This window comes from Diabrotica virgifera, chromosome 9 (genome assembly GCF_917563875.1).
Source record: "Diabrotica virgifera virgifera chromosome 9, PGI_DIABVI_V3a".
Taxonomy (NCBI): domain Eukaryota; kingdom Metazoa; phylum Arthropoda; class Insecta; order Coleoptera; family Chrysomelidae; genus Diabrotica; species Diabrotica virgifera.
This window is the reverse complement of record NC_065451.1, coordinates 221,136,262-221,152,728: the sequence shown is the minus strand read 5'-3', so window position 1 is coordinate 221,152,728 and position 16,467 is coordinate 221,136,262. Positions and strand designations below refer to the sequence as shown.

General features: G+C 29.9%; 2 protein-coding genes across 3 annotated transcripts in view; both read right to left on the bottom strand.

The window, feature by feature from the left end:
- Positions 1 to 1,015, bottom strand: part of LOC126892004 (uncharacterized) — a 502,972-nt gene extending 501,957 nt beyond the window's left edge. Inside the window, exon 1 of the mRNA XM_050661410.1 lies at positions 109 to 1,015. Within this exon, the coding sequence (XP_050517367.1) occupies positions 237 to 710 (474 nt within the window). The 5' untranslated portion in view covers positions 711 to 1,015 and the 3' untranslated portion in view covers positions 109 to 236. The remainder of the gene's footprint in view (positions 1 to 108) is intronic.
- Positions 1 to 16,467, bottom strand: part of LOC114330167 (protein eva-1 homolog C-like) — a 366,988-nt gene that overhangs the window by 229,019 nt on the left and 121,502 nt on the right. The gene's annotated exons all lie outside the window — the stretch shown is intronic.

The window sequence follows — 16,467 nt, the reverse complement described above, 5'->3', positions numbered from 1 at the left end:
ATTTGATGCACACTATTGAAGTAAAGAAAAGCGTTTAAAAAAGCGTTTTCGTACTTCCGGGCCTAAAGTGACAACTTCACTCCCTTGTGACAGGTACTAAAGTGTCACATTTAATCCCTCCGGGATTAAATATTGACGAAACTCCCGGAACGATTAAATCACAAACAAACGAATTTAAGGGATATTTTATTGAAAAATATAATTAATTAGAATGGTAATTAACGTTAATATTCAAATTAATATTGTGACAGTTCGTCATATTGACCAGTCTTTCCTGGGTTAATGCAGCAGGTAACTGACGAGTTTACCTTAAGCATTAAATATTTATCATCCGGAGCCTCCCGTAAGAACTGATCTACCTGCTCAGACGTGAGAATTCTTGACTTCTTTGGCTTAAATCCCTCATTTCTTCTCTTCAAAAAAGCTAATAATTTTGGAAATTTACTTATATCAATATCTTCTCTAATGTTAATAACCGATTTCAGCATTGAGTAATGTGCCCAGAGAGTTGAGGCACAAACCGCTTTTGATTTATCATCGAAGTAGACTAACAGCGCATTTTCAGTAGGTTGTCTCACATTTTTTAAGCGGCACCACTTTTTAAAAGCATCGTACTGCTGCTCGTATAGTTTTCTAGATTTCGGTGGTAACAATTCTTCACCTACTTCGGCTGCTCTTTTATCAATATCAGATACACCTTCTTCACTCATGATACCAATAATTATCAATAACAATGTTTCTTTACAATGACACTAGTAATGACAATGTTTCTAAATTATAACTGTCACAACGCAATGTTACTATGGTAACTTATTTTAAAGACAGTTTATTAAATGAGTTGAAGAGAGAAAAAACTGATTGAAATTATTGAAATAATTAATAAAATCATACCGGAAGTACGAAAAGTATCGTATATACCTTGCGACTGAAGTACATTTAATCCTTCAGGTAAATTATGGCCCTCCCTGCGGTCGGGCCATAAACTTTACCTTCAGGATTAAATGTACTACTTCAGTCCCGCGGTATATAATGTACTATTAATAAAAATAACTGTAAAATATCAAGTACATTTTTTTACATACTTTTAAGAATGTTTTTACGAAAAAAAAAATTCAATACGTCTGCGATAACATAAAATACATCGTATTTCACAGTTCCTAAAATTCATTGTTGGTAATTCCCTGCGTTAATAATAGCCCAATAAAATAAAATAAAATCAAAATGTAATTCCGTACAGGTTGGAATAAATTTTTTATTAAAATTTAGGTCAAAACAAAAGATATTTTCAAGAAAGTATATGATTCATATTAGGGGATCATTGTTTAAATAATTAAAAATTGGTAATTTTTGCACAAAATTTACTTTTTTAACTGCTGCGGCAGTTCTTGTTTTTATTAAGGATTTTACAATTTTTTCCTGCAAAGATGAAGGACACAGCCTTTTACATGAAACTTACTAAATTAAATTTGACCCTTAATTTATTTAAATAATTGTAAATCAAAATTAAACAAATTTCCAAAAAAATATTATTTGCAATATAAATAAGCACTATAAAATATTTTGTTTTGCACAAAAAGTTGTGCTAAGATATTTCTATGAATTGTAAAAAAAATTGGTTGATAAATATTGAGTAGTTTATGAGATATTTAATTTGTTTATAAAAAATTACCATTTTTTCAATTGCAAAAACGCGGTTGTTGCCGATAGAGTATACAACTTTTGAAGGTCTCATTTTTTTTTTTGCTTTTATGTATATTTTCCATAAATGTATTGACTAATTAAAATTTTAATTAAACACCCTTTCAAAATGGCGTTTGAAAATTGGTGTAATTTGTTTAGAACTTGTTTTTTTAATAACATCACCGGGATGAAAAATTTTGAAATTATTTTTTGATATTCGTGTTCCTGGTAGTTTTTGACACATTTAAAAAAGAAAAAAAATTTCTAGATCCATTTTTTGACAAGCTTTCTAGATAGCTTTTCCAAGTTTAAAAATTCATAATTTGTTTATTTATCAATACTTATCAACATTTAAGTGCGTGAGTATATCTATCAACCCTACTACTTAACAATGTCATCTATACATAGAGTTAAAATTTTAGAATATTTCAAAAAATAATGTTTTTCGTAGCGACTTAAACTGATTATTTCATTCATAGGAGATTCTGACCAATAGAAAGCTACAGAAATCTAAATTAAATCGATAATTTTTGATAATTTCCCGTCGTCAAGTATATTACGTCAGATGCCCTTCGTTGCTACGAAAAACTATATTCAGTGACATTAATGACAATTAATGTTTTAAAAATTATAAAAGTGATGACTTTCAACCGTCAAATTAATATTTTTAACAACTGTTTTTTTAATTGTACTAATTTGTACTTACATAAATCAATTACAATAAAATTTTGGTTTTGAACAGTTTTATTCATGAAATAATCGCAACAAATTGCACTAGATCTCTAAAATTAATATAGAATTTTTGCCCTCGTGACACTTTAGACATAATTTAACTCGCCTTCGGCTCGTGAAATTAAAACTGTCAATGTGTCACTCGGGAAAAATTCAATAATTTTATAGCTCTTGTGCAATTACTACTGAAAACTTTTCACATGAAGAATAGTGCAGTAGTATTTTGCAATACCTTCGTTAATAATGGACCAATTTCAATGTTTTTTTTTTAGTTTATGGTAGCTTATAAAAATAGTAACTGACACAGTAAATGACACTTTTAACAATAAAAATATTCGACAATTTGTTATAAACAATTATCTTTCAATTTTTTTTCTCTAGATGTGACAAATAAAAATTGAGACAAAAGATTTTTTATAAAAAAAAAAATAAAAAAATAATACTGAATTAGCATTAAAAATTTGTTAAAGACTTTTTTCTGTGTAGAACATTACACCTAGTTATACGTTAGAACCTTGATATTTGGTAGTATTTATTAGATTTTAAGGAAATGACGAAACAGGTCGATTTTGATCTAAGGGGGACACATTTTTACGGTACATACATCTGTCATTTGTCAACCCCCTTCCTTTCACATCCCCCACCCCTTATTTTTAAATACGAAATAGGAATCGTGGGCTGGCTCATTTGAAAGGTTATTCAATTATTCATTCAGTAATATTAACATTGACATAATTATTTATACAGGGTGTCCAAGAAAAATTATCTTGAATTAAATTAATTGACACAAAAAGAAGAATGTATGTAATTTATTTAACTCAAAATACATTCTACTGCTGACAGAAAACAGAAAAAAATCTTGAAAACATTGGAATTGGCCCATTATTAACGGAGATATTGGAAACCACTCCTCCGCCAATTTTCAGACAAAAAGTTTTCATTTAAGGTGCTACGAAAATCATCATTTTTCAAAATATTCTACAATTTTTATTACGTGTGTAAATGACATAGTTAAGTAGTAAGGATAATAGATGTATTCACTTACTTTTAAATGTCAACATTGATAAATAAACAAATTATGAATTTTTAAACTGCATCTAGAAAGTTTTTATGCTTTTGTGAATATGTCAAAAATTACCAAGAATACGAATATCGAAAAAAAAATTAAAAATTTTTAATCCCGGCGATGTTATTAAATAAAATAAATTTTAAACAAATTACACCAATTTTCAAACGCCTTTTTGAAAGGGTGTTTAATTTAAATTTTTATTTGTCAATACATTTATCGAAAACATACATAAAAGCAAAACAAATGAGACTTTAAAAACTTGTATACTCTATCGGGAACAACCGCGTTTTTGCAATTGAAAAAATGTTAATTTTTTATAAACAAATTAAATATCTCATAAACTACTTAATATTTTATCAACCAAATTTTTTGTCGATTTATAGCGCAAGTTTTTCTGGAAAATAAAATATTTTATAGATCTTATTTATATTGCAAATAATATTTTTTTGGAAATATGTTTTTCAATTTTGATTTACAATTATTTAAATAAATTAAGGGTCAAAATTAATTTAGTAAGTCTCATATGAAACACTGTTTTATCACCTTTGCAGAAATAAATTGTAAAATCCTTAACAAAAACACGAATTACCGCAGCAGCTAAAAAAAGTAAATTTTGTGCAAAAATTACCTATTTTTAATCATTTAAACAATGATCCCCTAATATGAATCATATACTTTCTTGAAAATATCTTTTGCTTGGACCTAAACGTTGATAAAAAAATTATTACGGAATTACATTTTGATTTACAGGTATTGTAATTTTATTTGATCGGTCTATAATAGCTGTTCCTCCAATGGCGATCACCGAGAATATCGTAATATTTATTATGAGTATTTACTACATCGTCCTTTAATGTTTCACGGTTCCTAATAATCGTCAGATGTAACGTCACGTTTGGCGTACATATCATAAGAATATCATGCCAAGAAAGTACTTAGCTAACGGTTTTCCAAATGGCCGAATAGGTCGAAGACGATCAAGATAATAGCCATTTAGATAACCAGATTTATCTCCCTTTGATTTTTTTATGGGAATACTTGAAAAGTAAACTGTAGAAAAGTATATATAAAAAGTTCATTAATTAATAATAAACTTTGACGTATTGAATTTTTGATAGCGTAGTTTCGGTAAACAAATTCGGCAATCAACCGATTGAGTTTTAAAAAGACATATATAACACGAGAACGAAGTTTTCATTTATGACAGATTTATTTTCTTTTTGATAACACTCGGTGGGCACGTCAATAACTCTCGTCGAGCTGTAATCGAAGAAATTGGATTAAAATGAACGAAAACTCGGGCTTAGTTGTTCTGAGAAATTAATTTTTTTCTACGCTCGCGTTGTGGATATTTGGTATTTTTTGTATTGTTTTGCATTGTTTAGCTATAGTTAAACGAGAAATTGTTAGTCGCGCAAAATTTAAATATTCGTTAAATTTTCTCACATTTTTCAATTTTCTATGTAATTTTCTTCAATATTCTTTCCATAAGTAATTGACAACATAAATTAAAGATGAATGAAATCAGTAAAGTCGTTCTACAATCTTTTTGTACAGTGGTTCCAAATGCCGAAAACGTGGTCATGAACCTTTAAAAGCGTATACTGTTTTATACATTTCGGAATTACTTTCGTTCTTAAGGGTTTTTGGCATCGCTGATTACTAATCTGACATTTAGTGGAGTAACTGAAGGTTTTCACCTCCGATTTCGTTGAACCTTCATCGATTTTCATGAAAACGGGTGAGTAGTTAGAAGATACTTCAAGGAACAACGGTGACATGAAGCCAACTTCCGCTTTTACCCTGGGGGTCGATGTCACCCATTCTCGGGGGTGAAATTTTTTTTATTAAAAATAATACCAGAAATCAATAGAGGGGCAACTTCTAAGCAAAATTTGTTATATAAAGTTATTAACATAAATCAATACTTTTTGAGTTATTAAATATCAAAGATTTAATTTTTTTTTGAAAAAAATGCATGTTTTAAAGCTGTTTTTCACGTATTACTCAAAAACTATAAGCTTTTGTAAAAAAGTTATTATTACCAAAATTAAAGATAATACAAAATTTAATACACTTCCCACTTAAAGAACTAAACTAATGTTATTTCAAAGTGAGTTATGGGTAATTGAATGTATATTTTTTTTGACGAGTACTCAAATCTAAGTATTCAAGCTTACATAACGGTAAAACGATGCATTTTATAGAATATACTTGTTCTTCTCAAAGTACTTCGGAATACCTATCAAATGAGCTCCAGTAGAAGTTAATAGCATCAAAATTAAGCAAGTTATGATGAAAATAAGAGAACCATTTCGATTTTTTTAGGAAAAAGTGAAAAATAAAACGTACGTCATTTCCACAAAAATTAAAATTTGTAGTAATCCTCACAAGAATTTGTTTAGGTTAACATAGTTAATGATTTCAACAATTTTGACCGACAAAAAAAAGATATAATTTAAAAAATCCGAATTTTTAAAATTATCGTACTTTTCATTTTCTTTTGATAATAACTCCAAAAATAGTCAATATACGTAAAAAATGATATATAACTAAATTTTAGTTATTTCTGTTCCAAATACTTTACAGTCGGAAAAATGAAAGAATACCCATGAACAAACATATAAAACACGCTGTATTTTCCTGTCACCGTGTCATACAAAACATGGGCCAGCGTAAGTACATGTAATAATTATTATTACATGTACTTGCGCTGGGCAATTTTCTTTGTGAACGTGACAGGAAAATACAGCGTGTTCTATATGTTCGTTCATGGGTATTCTTTCATTTTTCCGACTGTACCTATTTTATTATTTCCATAGAGTAAAAAATAACCGAGATAGAACCGTTTAAAATTTCAATTTTGCTACGAGAACCATGTAACCGGGGCCATTTAACCTTTTATTTTTAAAAAAGTAAGAGATTTAAAAGACTAAATTCGACGTTTTTTAATAGCTCTTGGAATCAACTTTTCACTAGTTTTTAGGTGAACCTGATGTGTTAAAAACTAACGGAGGTATTTACAAAAAAAGAACAATAACATTTTTTGGAAAAATTTTTAAAAGATAAATTTTGAAACATTTTTGGTGCATAAATTTTAATGCTATCAACTTGTTCGAGGGCTTATTTGAAAGATATTTCTAAGAACTTTGACAAATGTTTAATAAGTTTATGTTATAAAATGCATTATTTTCCCGGTATTTAAGCTTGAATACTTAGATTTGGGTACTCGACGAAAGAAATATACAATCAATTACCTATAACTCACTTTTACTTAACACAAAAATGTTTTTCTAGTAAGAAGTTTATTTAATTTTTTATTAGCCTCAATTTTGATAATACTAACTTTTTTGTAAAAACTTATAGTTTTTGAGTTATTTATGAAAAATCGGTTAAAAACATGCATTTCTCTCACGAGATATTAAAATTTTTGATCTTTAATAATTCAAAAAGTTTTGATTTATTTTAATAACTTTATATAACAAATTTTGCTTATAATTAGTCTCTCTATCGAATAGTGGGGGGGGGGGGGAACTTTAATAAAATAATTTTCACCCCCGAGCAGGGGTGGCATCCACCCCCAGGGCAAAAGGGCAAGTTGACACCATGTCACCTTTATTTCTTAAGATATCCTCTACCCACTCACCAATTTTCATGCAAATCGATGGATGTTTAACGAAATCGGAGGTACTAGTATAAAAGGGATATGTGTCGTAATGGGGTAGTTATTTTCGAATACACTATTTGTCCATACTTTATTTATTGAACACTACTACTTATTATCAGTAACAAGTTGGTGGACGAAAGTCTATATTATAACTACCTTGATGGTTGAATAATGAATGCTGAATAATGAATGATCTCTTTCTTTACTTGTTACGTATCTATAATCAATCCCAATTGTTTATTATGATTGTTGACACGATTCGACCTAATGAAATAATTATATCAAAATAGCTGACTAAGGTGATCTTGAAACAAGTGCATTATATTTGGAAATTTGTGTCACCTAGTTATTTACAACAACAGGCAATGTTTGTTTTAAGATATTTAAAAATTAAATGAATATGAGTTGCTTTTATTTTGGAATGATAATATAAGTCCTGTACATCCCCTACCCTTACAAGAAAAATTTTCTGAGAGATGTACCTTATTTTCTCTGCCTTTCCGACAAAGAAGAAAATTTTTCTAAACAACGTCACCAACTCATTACTGTGTTAAAGATTTATCCAAATATATACAAATATAAAATACAAATATGATATATACAAATATACAACTTATTACCCTATAAAAAAATTAGTCCTCAAACATCGTCTATTCTTACTTATTACTTCCTTATATCTCGCGAAATTCTACACTCAGAAATTGTAATGTATATTTTACCTTTTCCCTACTTAAAATAAAATTATAACTTTAATTCTTACATTTGAACTTACTTTTTAATTATACTTCTTTCACTTTTAAAATAATTAATTGATTTTCTGACCTTTTACATACTGTTCAATTAAAAAAATTTCTCCGTTTTCTTCCTCTTCCTCTTGTCTGGTACTTTACTAATACATATTTTCATTTTCTTTATACTTAGTACTTTCTTCATAGTGTACTATTAAACAAAAATATTCTTCTTCATATTTCTTCATGATTTCTTTATCACTTACTTTATATATCATGTCTCTTCCTTCCTATATTCGTATTATTTCATAATTCTTCATTTTCTAACCCCTACCTACTTGATGGGTAGTTTTTCGCAACTTTATACCCTTGAATTTGCTTCCGGTCCTTTTGCACGTCCTTAGTCGTGAGAAGGTTTGTTCCAAAAAGACAATGGATAGTTGTGCGCTTAAAAATCTTCTTCTACGTCTCGCATCCCTAAATTCCTATTTGAACCTACTGCTCACCCTTAGTTGAGAATAGGATTACTTCAAAACAAAAATTGGGTATGCTAAAATCTTCTGATCTTCATTTTGTACCTTTTTTCTTGACAAGATTGTGTTTTTTTTTGTTTTGTCTAGATTGTCTCATATTAATTATGCTTCTAATAAATTTAAAAAAAATCAATTGTCTACTCTACTTAATTCATCATAACACATTAAAAAATCATATTTATATTAAAATTCAACCGATACTAAAAACTTGAAATCAAAAATCTTATTGTCGGTATCAAAACTTCAACATTCAATAAAAATTCGAAAGAAAGTGGTAATAAAAATAGACTATATTCTGTTAAAAAATCACGGAAAAAATTTTACCTAACACTATTCTACCTATCATTATTCTATCTAGCATTATTCTTTTTCGATTATTCTACCTATCATTATTCTACCTAGCATTATTCTTTTTCGATTATTCTACCTGTCAATATTCTATCTTTCATTATTATTTTTCGATTATTCTACCTATTTATCTATCTATCTATCTATCTATCTAGGGTTATTTTTCCTATCTAGGGCCCTATACTATGTGCACATCTACTACCTATAAAATTAACCTAAAAGTTAAGAACGAGAAAAACTTATGAATAAACGCTAAATAAATAATGTGAGTTTTTGCTATTTACTAAATAATAGTTTTTTCTCACTTAGTTCAGCTTAGTTCGGTTCGGTTCGCGAATGGTCACTAATTACGTCACAAAAAAAAGTCTCTATTTCTCTAATTGAGATACAGTCTTACATGACTTCATTTGGCTTAAATAAGTATATTTATGTTATAGAATTTAAAGTTAGTTTACCTTAAAAAAATTAAAGTAACTTAATATTATACTAAATATCTACATGTACTTGAAGCAATAAAACGTATTCTTCTTAAATAGTACTTTTTACTGTATAAAATTCTTTTTAATTATTCGGTTTTAATTAATTGTCCATATTCTTTTGTCGTTTTCCTCAAATGGGGATTCCTTGTCTATTTTCTTCTTACATAATTACTTTCTTTTCTTCTTAAAATCATTGTATAAAAATTCTTGTATATCCTTGTATATAAATAATTTAATTTCTTTTCCATAGTCATATATTTAATTTTTTTTCGTCTTTAATGTTTCTTTGTCTTGTCCTTGGTAAAAAAATTCTCTAAATCTTGATTCATCGGTCCCATAATATCGGAACTCACATTTTCCGTGGAACTTATTCTTGTCCATCATGTTTGTATTTTCCTTTCTTCTTCTTTAAAACGTTTATTTGTTTGTCGTTTCTTATATTCTCAATAATATTATTTCAATATATTCTCAAAATTCTTCATTATCGTAATTCCATTAAATTCTAATTCACCTTTCCTAGTGTGTAATTTCAGTAATTTTTTATGTCTTATGTAATGCGTAAAACTCTATTCAGCAAATTCCTCATGTATGTATTTCTGACTCGTTCAGGGTCAGGTAACGAAAGTATAATATGCCAAATAAAAGCCTGATATAGCATTTTAATCCGTTCAAGTTAAAAATAGATTTATGTATAATATGTACTCGTATTGAGTTAAAAATAGCTATTATGTAAATAAAAAATCGTAAACACTTTTAAAAGTTCTATCTAGGTATTTAAATCAAAGTTCATCTATTTTCAAAAAATAAAATATAACATCACTTATGCAGTTAAAATATCAAGTAACTTGTCAAGTAAATGTTTCTTGAAACGAATAATATGAAAACTAGACCTAATTTACTAATTGTAATAAAAAATAATTACCCTAATACTTCCATAATAATTATATATTATGCATTCTATTTACTAAAAGAAAATTTGTACGTGTCTGTGAGACTGTATGCAATTTAAAAAATAGTTAAGAGTTACTCACATTCACTATTGTCATTGTCCACTACTGTCTATTTGGTTTCCAAGTCCTCTTGAAGCTGGGCGTGGTCCCAAGACTCCGAACTTCATTCCTGCCGACATCTACCATTTCTACCCTGCGGCTAGGTCTCTCCAAATCCATCTCATACTCCATCTACCAATTTTTTCCTTCTCTTCCAATTATAGAAGCTCGCCATCTTTCCTGTTCCCTACCTCAGAAGTCCAGTTCGTCTCTCCAGGTCGCCATATAATAGAATACGTGTCGTTACTCTGAGAAGAGGGTTGGTTGTTAGGAATACTTTATTTATTGAACACTACTACTTATTATCAGTAACAAGTTGGTGGACGAAAGTCTATATTATAACTACCTTGATGGTTGAATAATGAATGCTGAATAATGAATGATCTCTTTCTTTACTTGTTACGTATCTATAATCAATCCCAATTGTTTATTATGATTGTTGACACGATTCGACCTAATAAAATAATTATATCAAAATAGCTGACTAAGGTGATCTTGAAACAAGTGCATTATATTGGGAAATTTGTGTCACCTAGTTATTTACAACAACAGGCAATGTTTGTTTTAAGATATTTAAAAATTAAATGAATATGAGTTGCTTTTATTTTGGAATGATAATATAAGTCCTGTACACTCATATCCACCTTCAGTGACTGCACTATTAATTTTTTTCTGAAAAACCAAATGGCGGATCCAACATGGCGGAAAGAAATTGAAAATAGTAATTAAAAAGGACATTTTTTGTCAAATTTGGTAGGTTAAGGTCGCTAATTACAAATCTAACATTACTTATTTTAAAACAAAATAGCGGATCCAATATGGACGAAAAAAAATCGAAAATTTTATTTTAACCGCATTTTTGTTTAAAATATTTTATTATAAGGGACTTTTGAAACTCCGGATTACGAATAGATTTTCTTTATGAAGTACAATTTTCAGAACTTATTACTTATGTACAACTACCCATACATACTCAACAATTGCCAGAATCATGTAATATGCGTCATTTTCCACTTTTGTATTCAAGCAACTGCCAGAAATGCATAGGCAGTTATAGGCAGCTAAACCAAAGTGATTCTGTATCTCCTTACTATATATTTTAAGATTAATAAACATTAGTCGCAGAGTTATGCAGAATTTTGTAATTTTTGAATGCATATTTACAATGTTTTAATTATTTCAAGTATGTTTTTACTATTTATGCATTACAAATTTAAGGCATTTATTGTTAATAAATGAAGAGTGGATATACTTATATAACGGGCCAAGTGACAAAAAATCAATATCTCTGTTTTTTTCATTATAATGGTCTATGCAACAATGTCGTTAACCTCTATTATGACGCAAGTGACAGTTGAATTGGAAACAGCTCTAAATAAATTCAACAGCTAGCCTCCGACGTTAAGTTTAGTGTTCCGTTTCCTGATAAAAACTCATTTTTCTCGATTGTGTATTTTTGTCACTTGGCCTGTTATATATATCCACTCTTCAAATGTTGATTTAACTTACATCTTACATTACTACATACTTAAAAAAGAAGAATCTGCTTTACAGCGATAAAATTGATAAACTACAAAACGTTTTACAGCGTTTTCAATATACGCGTTCTTTTTCACTTTCCCTGTCGGCCAAAATAACCTCGGACATGGCTGACTTTTTACTGAGCTGTGAAACAGAATACATCCAGTCTGATACTCATACCTACGTATTAGTAGGTACTCTACAATAGTACAAGAAAACAACTGTAAACATGAAAATCCCTAAATAGGGACTTTTTTTCGCGTCATGACCACGTTTTCAGCATTTGGCACCACTGTGTGGCGTCACCAAGAGAAATATAGATTTATTTATAGAAATAGGGATCCTTTTTCTTCTTCTAGTGCCGACTCCGCTAACGAAGGTTGGCTATAACCATTGCAAACTCGTCTCTATCTTCTGCTTTTTTAAAAGCGTCTGTGTGTTTGACCCTACAAGGACCTACATTTTCTTTGATTTTACAATAGGGAACTTGCATAAATTTTTAAATTCGAAAAAAATGTTATAAATCACAACACAACATAATTTAAAACATGTATCAAAGATAAAAAAGTTTTGTTTGTCTTTCGTTTGGCCCCTAAAGACGATTAAAAATTCAAATTAAAACAGGTGGTCCAAAACGCTTCGTGACGTCACTTGGTTTTACATTTACATTTTTCCAATAAAATAAACAGAATTTTAAATTAGACGTTATAAACGTCAGTAGAAAATACATTTATGTGACGTTACAAGTGTTTTTGATCATTTGAACTATTCATAGAAAAATTCGTACTTTTACAAAATGGTTTTATTTTCAATAGTAAACCTTCGTTCCTTTCCTTCAAAAACAGTATAAAACTACAATTTTAACAAACTGGTATATATTATTACAATGACATACGATACATGTCATTAGAATATAAATATTTTTGACTTATTCCACGACGATGAGCTTGCCAAATACCCAAGTAGGTGGAGGCCAATAAACTAAAGAAGGAGAAGAAGAATATACCTAAATATAAGGTTATGTCTAGGTATACGTTACCGTGTACGCAAATAAAAAAGTTAGAGTGTCAGTGATTTCTTATTTTTTATTTGTTTAGTGTTTGTTTTTAAATTAACTACGGAGTGTGGACAATTATTTGGTTATTTTAATGAGTTTAAGAACATTTTAAAACAGTACGAAAAAGATAAGAGACTATAAATTAATATATATTTTTTTTTTTAGTTATAAATGAAATAGTATGTATTACCGTAAAAGAATAAAATAAAAAGAAGACCTAAAGCTTTCATAATAATAATTAACTTGTTCTGAAGCTATTATCCTTGTGGCATTTTTGTAATCAACTATTCTAAATGGGAACTAAGCCACAATTGAACCAAAAAATGATTTTATTAACGTTTCGACGTCTAAATCGGACGTCGTTGTCAAAATACAAAATATTATTAAATTAAACAAAAATGGTGTTGCTTAGTAAAAAATTTTCTAATAATTTATTTAATCTGACTAATTTTTGTATTTTGACAATGACATCCGATTTGGACGTCGAAACGTTAAAAAAATCATTTTTTTAGTTAAACTGTGGCTTATTTCCTATTTAGAATAGTTGATTATAATAATTAACTTACGTATAAAAATTATTTTAGCAATATTTTGTACGGGTCATATCAACTAAATACATATATTTATTTTGCTAACCTAAATATATACTTTTATATATACACTGATTTATTACAATTAAGTTTGAAACATCTAAATAGTTCTGCTTCCCTTCCCTTAACAAGTATTTTTCTATCAAACAAATACTAAACATATCAAAATAGCATGTACCAAAATATACAGTCACTGCGCACGTTAAATAATGAAGTCACTGGCTTGATCAAGTTTAATTCGCGTGTACCTAACTTTTTTTATTTGCGTACACGTTAGAGTGTACCTAGACACAGCGAAATATAACCATAATAAAAACTAATGTAAAACTATGTGACGTCACGGGTCGTATGAACTATTTTGTACCGCAGAATACTTTAACTATATATTTCTAAGTTATTACGAGTTTTTGAAGCGTGAAATTTTGGAAATCTCATTTTTGAACAAAACTGAACATTATTATGTAACAAAAAAAAATGTGCAAGTTCCCTATTTCATAATCAGCTGCAATAACTCGTACTTATCTTGTCTAAAATTTGAAAATTCTCCAAAAAGATTTTTCGGAGGAGGCTTTTTTTTTCATACCGACCCACTATCTAACATTCCGCAATTTCGGACTAAAATTCAAGATTTTTTTATGTCATTCGACAGACTTTGTTCACAGACATGATTGAGAACCTTAGTGAAGGTTACGAAAAATACTTAACTGAACGGAGGGCATCTTGAACACCTCTTGAACGTTTTATCGGGAACGTGCGTGGTCGTGAATAATGTTTGCAAGGCTATATCATGTATACTAAATATTTAGTGCTAGTCAAAAGTCCACCTCCCCCCCGTATCTTTTGAACGGTTATACTTATAATAGTCAAATTTAGAGGGAGGAAATAAACAGACGTAGGCTTCTCAACTAGTCACAGCAGGTGACGTAATAGTGACAGATGAAGTTACAGAGCCACTGTGACCGATAATTTTAAATGGGACTTTATGACAAGTGATTCCTCGTTTGAAAGGTATTCAAAATACCTATTCAGCCATACTATTTTATTTGGGATTAAGTTGATTTTGATTTTGGTGAATAAATTTAATAAATATAACATTGTAGTTTGGCATTTAATTAATAAAAATTCAAATGTCCGCTTATGGTTTTTTTGTCAAAAAAGTTAACGTTTTTCAATTCTCTAGTAGTTTTTACGTCAAAGTCAACCTTTTCGACAAGTAATCATGGGCGGAAGTTTGAATTTTTATTAATTAAATGAGAAACTACAATTTTATATTTATTCATCAAAATGGGCTTAAACTAAAACAAAATTAGTATCACTAAATAGGTATTTTCAATACCTTTCAAATGAGGTATCACTTGCCATAAGGTCCCATTTAACATTATCGGCCACAGTGGCTGTGTAATGTCATCTGTCAATATTACGTCACATGTCATGACTAGTTGAGAACTTGTTTTTTTTGGGAGGTTAGAATCTTCAAAAGACCGTCTGGGAAGGTATCCCAGGTGTAGCGGATTCGATCCGTCACGCTTCACCGTGCCGAACCGCCTACCGACTAAACTCACCTCCTCTTCCTCCAGCCGACAGGTCTGGAACCGCTCTTGGCGAGCATGTCTGACCCATCGACCTTACTCATAACTCCCCCCGGGCACCCTCTGCGTGCACTCCGTAGATTAAGTGGCCACCCAGCCGCCCTGTCCCGCACACACTCCGCACAAAGACCGGTCGGTGATGAAGACCGTCCCGTGCAGCCAATGTGCGGGTGGGGCGACCGGGGTGCCCCCAATCCAACATGAACTAGCAAAAGGATACCAGTCGACAGTTACGAGCAACTCCAAACATTCGTGCTTTCATCAATTCGCACTCACACTCATACCCATTCATTCTACAGTTAAAACGAAGCAGTCAGTGAGGTTGGGTGTAAAAATCCTCCCCCACTACCTGGTGCAAAACAAAAACAGACTAAAAAAAAACAAGACAAAACAGAAAGTAAACAAAACAATACAAAGGCGGTCAGCATGGGTCAGATGTAAAAAGTCCTCCCCCTGCTGACTACCGCTTACAACACGCAACACATTTGAGTAATAAAATTGATTTAAAATGATAAATATTGTATAAATAAGATTGAAGAAGTAAATAAGGAGATAAAACAAGATAAAATAAATAAATAATTAAAACTAGTTAAAATAAGACAGACAGCCCAGGTTGGATTTAAAAGATCCTCCCCCCACTGGCTGCCATCTACGACACAAAAAAAAACGTTAAAAAATAAATAAATAGACGGTCATCCCGCTTGCAGTCGCCTCTCTATCGCCTCAACAAGTTAAGAACTTGTTGAGAAGCCTACGTCTGTTTATTTCCTCCCTCCAAATTTCACTATTATAAGTATTACCGTTCAAAAGACACGAGGGGGGTACGGACTTTAAACTAGCACTGTATATAAATAATAATAATTTCAATATTCATTTCAGTACCTAATGTTTATTTTGCCGCATACTGGCTATTTTATTGATCCTCTTTGACCTGCCTACCGATTTTAAATTATCGTAACAGGTTAGAAGAATATACAATTTCTTGTTTCCATATATTTATTTTCTATTTCCGATAGGAAAATCTTTACATGATCTGTTTCTGCGAATTTCTCCTTAGTTTTGCTTTTTGGATGGTCAAATGAGTTTTTTGTTTTAATATGTATTTATACATTAAGAATATATTCTTTTCTGGTCCTTGTTTTATCTCCACAACCAATCATAATCAGTTTTTAGTCAACTTCTTGTTAATTAATATTAAGATTTCTTTGAATGAATATTAGTAACTACTTGACAGACCGCCAGTTAAATTGAATTTGCATAATTTGCAATGATCAATAATTATAATAGGGTAACTTAATTAGCCCCTTCAGAACCAGCTTGTGTAAATTACATAACTTACCTAATACATGGTTACAATTTGTTCATTATAATGTAAATAAAGTTTACTGGGTTTTTAAACGTGCCTATACATATATATTTCATAGA